Below are 3875 nucleotides of genomic sequence, written 5' to 3' on the forward strand. Positions count from 1 at the left end.
ACAGCCTGTTAAACACTTCAGGTGCTTCTGGGTTTCTTTCTGGAAGCTTCTCCTGGTTTTACTGGGATTTTGTTCCATTCATCCAGACAGAACCAGAGTAACTGGGTCGGGTTTATGGACCCGGAAATGTTTCTCTGGGGCGTGGTCACAGCCCGACATGGAGCAAATAAAATTATTTCTGTAATTCTAACATGAAAACATGAAAAGTTTAAGCTGCTTTAAGACAAAGTTCTGTTTTCTGAATGTGCTTTTCCCTGATAACCAACGCGGCGCTGCAGGTCCACATGCCGCCTCCCATCAAACGGAGCTGGCGGTTCTGATTACATCTCATTTCATTGTACTTTTAATCAATTACTCCTCCATTAAGCGGTTTGCGGCGGCTCAGAGATTGGCTCATCAGGCCACTTAGCCGCCATGCTTGCAGCAGTTCCGGATGGCGGGTTTTCAGCCGGGCTTGTTGGACAGCACCAGGACCGACTGTGTATCACCTCAATTAAAGCGTTCGCTAAATGTCTGACAACAGCTAATATTCCTCTTCCACCAGCGAACCCAATCGATGTTCTGGCATTCGTCACCCTGCCAGAAAAGCAATCACGCCGCCGTCTCGCTCCGGTTAGACGGCGAAATGGAGAGACGCTCGTCTGGCTCACACAAACACACACCTGATCCAGACACACACGCCGCTCTGCTGGCGGCCAGACAAGCCACAGAACGACAAACATAAAGGTTAGCTGTCAGCGCCGGCCATCTGACCGCCGTCTGCGGTCCAAACTCACACTGGTCAGACTGGGAGCGCTGGGCCGACTCACCTCCCTGTCCAGTAAGGACGGAGAAATGACGGTGACGATGTCGCCTTTCTCTGCGTCGATGTAGAACATGTTGGGCGAAGGTTTGTCCGGCGACTGCCTGACGATGTTGTAGCGCAGCACGGCGTTGTCGGTGGCGGGGTCGTCTGCGTCGAACGCAGTCATGGTCATCACCGTGGTTCCTGAGGGAAACGCAGAGACACGCAGGACATCAAACGGCTTTTCTCCACAGGAGACAGCAGGAGAAGATCCAATGCCTTACTGGGCGAGTCTTAAAGGAAAAACGTTTTAAATCCAGCTAAACAAAGAGCTGCTTATACAGGAAAATCCGAGAAAAGAAGAAATCTTCTCTGTTTCAGTTCAACAAACAGAAAAACATGTTCAAAAGTTGGAATCCGTAATATTTCAGTTTCTACCGAATCAACAGGCAGGAAAAGGTTTAAGGAACAGCAAACGTCAGAGACTCAGGAATATAAAATCACATAAAAAACCTGAGATCATCTGGTCGTAAAACATTTCACATTTTAAATGACCTAAACAAATGTTAGATTTAGCTTCAATCTACAGATACTGAAGGCACAATTTGTTTCCATCTTAGCACACAAAATCATTAACTTTGCTTTAAATGAATCCAAAGCTTGATTTTCATTATAACTGACAGAAAAATGAAACATTTTGAATTTTGTAAAATGGTTTAAAACTGTTAGCTCAAAGAGTAGCTTGGCTAACAAACACTGAACATGATGAACTCACGGCTGATTGTGGGTCAAAAAGACTGTTTGGTGGTCAGAACATTTCCACTAGAGTCACGAGAAAACCGGAGAAAACCGGAGGAAACCAGAGGAAACCAGAGAAAACCGGAGGAAACCAGAGGAAACCAGAGGAAACCGGAGAAAACCAGAGAAAACCGGAGGAAACCGGAGAAAACCGGAGGAAACCGGAGAAAACCGGAGGAAACCGGAGAAAACCGGAGAAAACCAGAGGAAACAGGAGAAAACCAGAGAAAACCAGAGGAAAACGGAGAAAACCAGAGGAAACCAGAGAAAAACAGGAGAAAACCAGAGAAAACAGGAGAAAACCAGAGAAAACCGGAGAAAACCAGAGGAAACCGGAGAAAACCGGAGGAAACCGGAGAAAACCGGAGAAAACCAGAGGAAACCAGAGGAAAACAGGAGAAAACCAGAGAAAACAGGAGAAAACCAGAGGAAACCGGAGGAAATTCTGTTGCTGCAAAGCTGCAGCCACAGCTCTGCAGATTTCCCGTCTTCCACAGCGATGTCGCTTCTGGACTGATGCAGCATCTCTTATGAAAATGTTCCAGGCTCAATATTAACTGTGTGCTTTGAAAGGTCCTGGTTATTAAAATGAGAGGAAATGTTTACATCCCATTATATCCTGGTAAAACCATAAAGTTTATTCTTAGATGTTATGGGAGTGAATGATTGGCTGATCTGGTTTCAAACCGTTTCCAACATTATTTCACTTTAAACTGTCTTAACTCAGGTAACGGCAGTGAGGTTCACCTGTCCGGTTAACGAGTTCGCTGCGTCACATTAAGACAGCAACACAAACGTTTTCATCTGGGAAAAAATGGAAAAGACCCAAACCAGTTTATCAAAACTGGGAAAAAACCAAACCAGTTCATCAGGAGGGGATTTACTGATGAGGAGGAGATTCAGGACAGAGTCCTCACAGCCAGACATGAAACACACACACACACACACACACACACACACAGGGCCGGGCTATCTGTGTGATCTGGTCTGTTCTCGCCGAGTCAGCGTGTGACGGCTCATTTATAAATCAAAACCAGAATTATTAGATTCAGTTTTGTAAAAATATGACAGGATAAGAAAAGACTTTACATTTATATGATGTCAGAGTTATCTCACACTAAGCAGGTTTTAACATTATTAAACTCCTTTTTTATTATTGCATCGCTCATAATCTCATTTCCTCCTCAGATTTATTAAAATATCTTCCAATATGAGGTTCTGGTCCAGTTCTGCTCTCAGGTAAAAAGTGCTGATGGTAAATATGTGAGTAAAATGCGACTGTGCAGCAAACGGCAGCGAAGGGCGGCGCGGCGACTGCAGGTGTCTCTGGAGGAGAATCTCCTCAAGGTGACCTCTGACCGCTGCAGTCACCGTAATCCTTCCCTCAGAGGATAATTACAGACCGTCTCCTTCATTACCGGACTCAGTTCCACTTCACACCCTGAACCAGGCAGATCACAGAGTGAGCGTCTCACTCACACACACACACACACACACACACACACACACACACACACACACACTCACACTAGAGCCATAACATTGACTTGAATTATTCACATTCAATTCTGTTTCCGTTTATGAAAAATGAGAAACTGCAACAAAACTTTACATGTTTGATGAGATAAAAGTTCCTTTAAAAACTTTAAACTAATTTCACAGGAAACAGAAGATAAAACAGAAGAGGGAGGGAGGACACAAGGAAAGAGGGAGGATGGAAGGAATGAAAAGAAAAGGAAGAAAGGAAGAGTACAGGAAAGGAAAGACAAGAGAAAAAATAAAGTAACCAAGGAAGAAAAGAAGAAAGAAGGGAATAAAGGAAGGAGGAAGAAAAGGTGAAGAATCAAATACACAAAAAAGGAAGAAAGGATGGAAAGAAGACAAAAAAAGGAAAGGACACAAGGAAGCTAGAGAGGAAGAAAGTATAGGAAGAGAAGGAATGACAAGAGCTAGAAAAGAAAGAAATGGGAAAGAGGGAGAAAGTAGAAGTTAAAGTACAGGAAATGGAAAGAAGAGAGGAAGAGAGGAAGAGAGGACAAAACTTTTAGTTATAGGGAATAAAATCTGGAAATCTAAATATTTTTCCATTTAATTTTCCAGACTCAGAAATCCTGAAATCAGAATCAGAACCCAACAGAACCTGATCAGAACCTGATCAGAACCCGACCAAAACCCAACAGAACCTGATCAGAACCTGATCAGAACCCGACCAGAACCCAACAGAACCTGATCAGAACCCGACCAGAACCCAACAGAACCTGATCAGAACCCGACCAGAACCCAACAGAACCTG

The 3875-nt window shown here is 44.1% G+C and overlaps 1 protein-coding gene across 1 annotated transcript in view; it reads right to left on the bottom strand.

Moving 5' to 3' along the window:
* Positions 1–719: 719 nt before the first annotated feature.
* LOC103131801 (cadherin-13-like) overlaps positions 720–3875 on the bottom strand; it is a 93656-nt gene continuing 90500 nt past the window's right edge. The window contains exon 5 of the mRNA XM_016666919.1: positions 720–988. Coding sequence (XP_016522405.1) covers positions 735–988 — 254 coding nt within the window. The 3' untranslated portion in view covers positions 720–734. The remainder of the gene's footprint in view (positions 989–3875) is intronic.

This window comes from Poecilia formosa, unplaced genomic scaffold, assembly GCF_000485575.1.
Source record: "Poecilia formosa unplaced genomic scaffold, Poecilia_formosa-5.1.2 Scaffold841, whole genome shotgun sequence".
NCBI lineage: Eukaryota > Metazoa > Chordata > Actinopteri > Cyprinodontiformes > Poeciliidae > Poecilia > Poecilia formosa.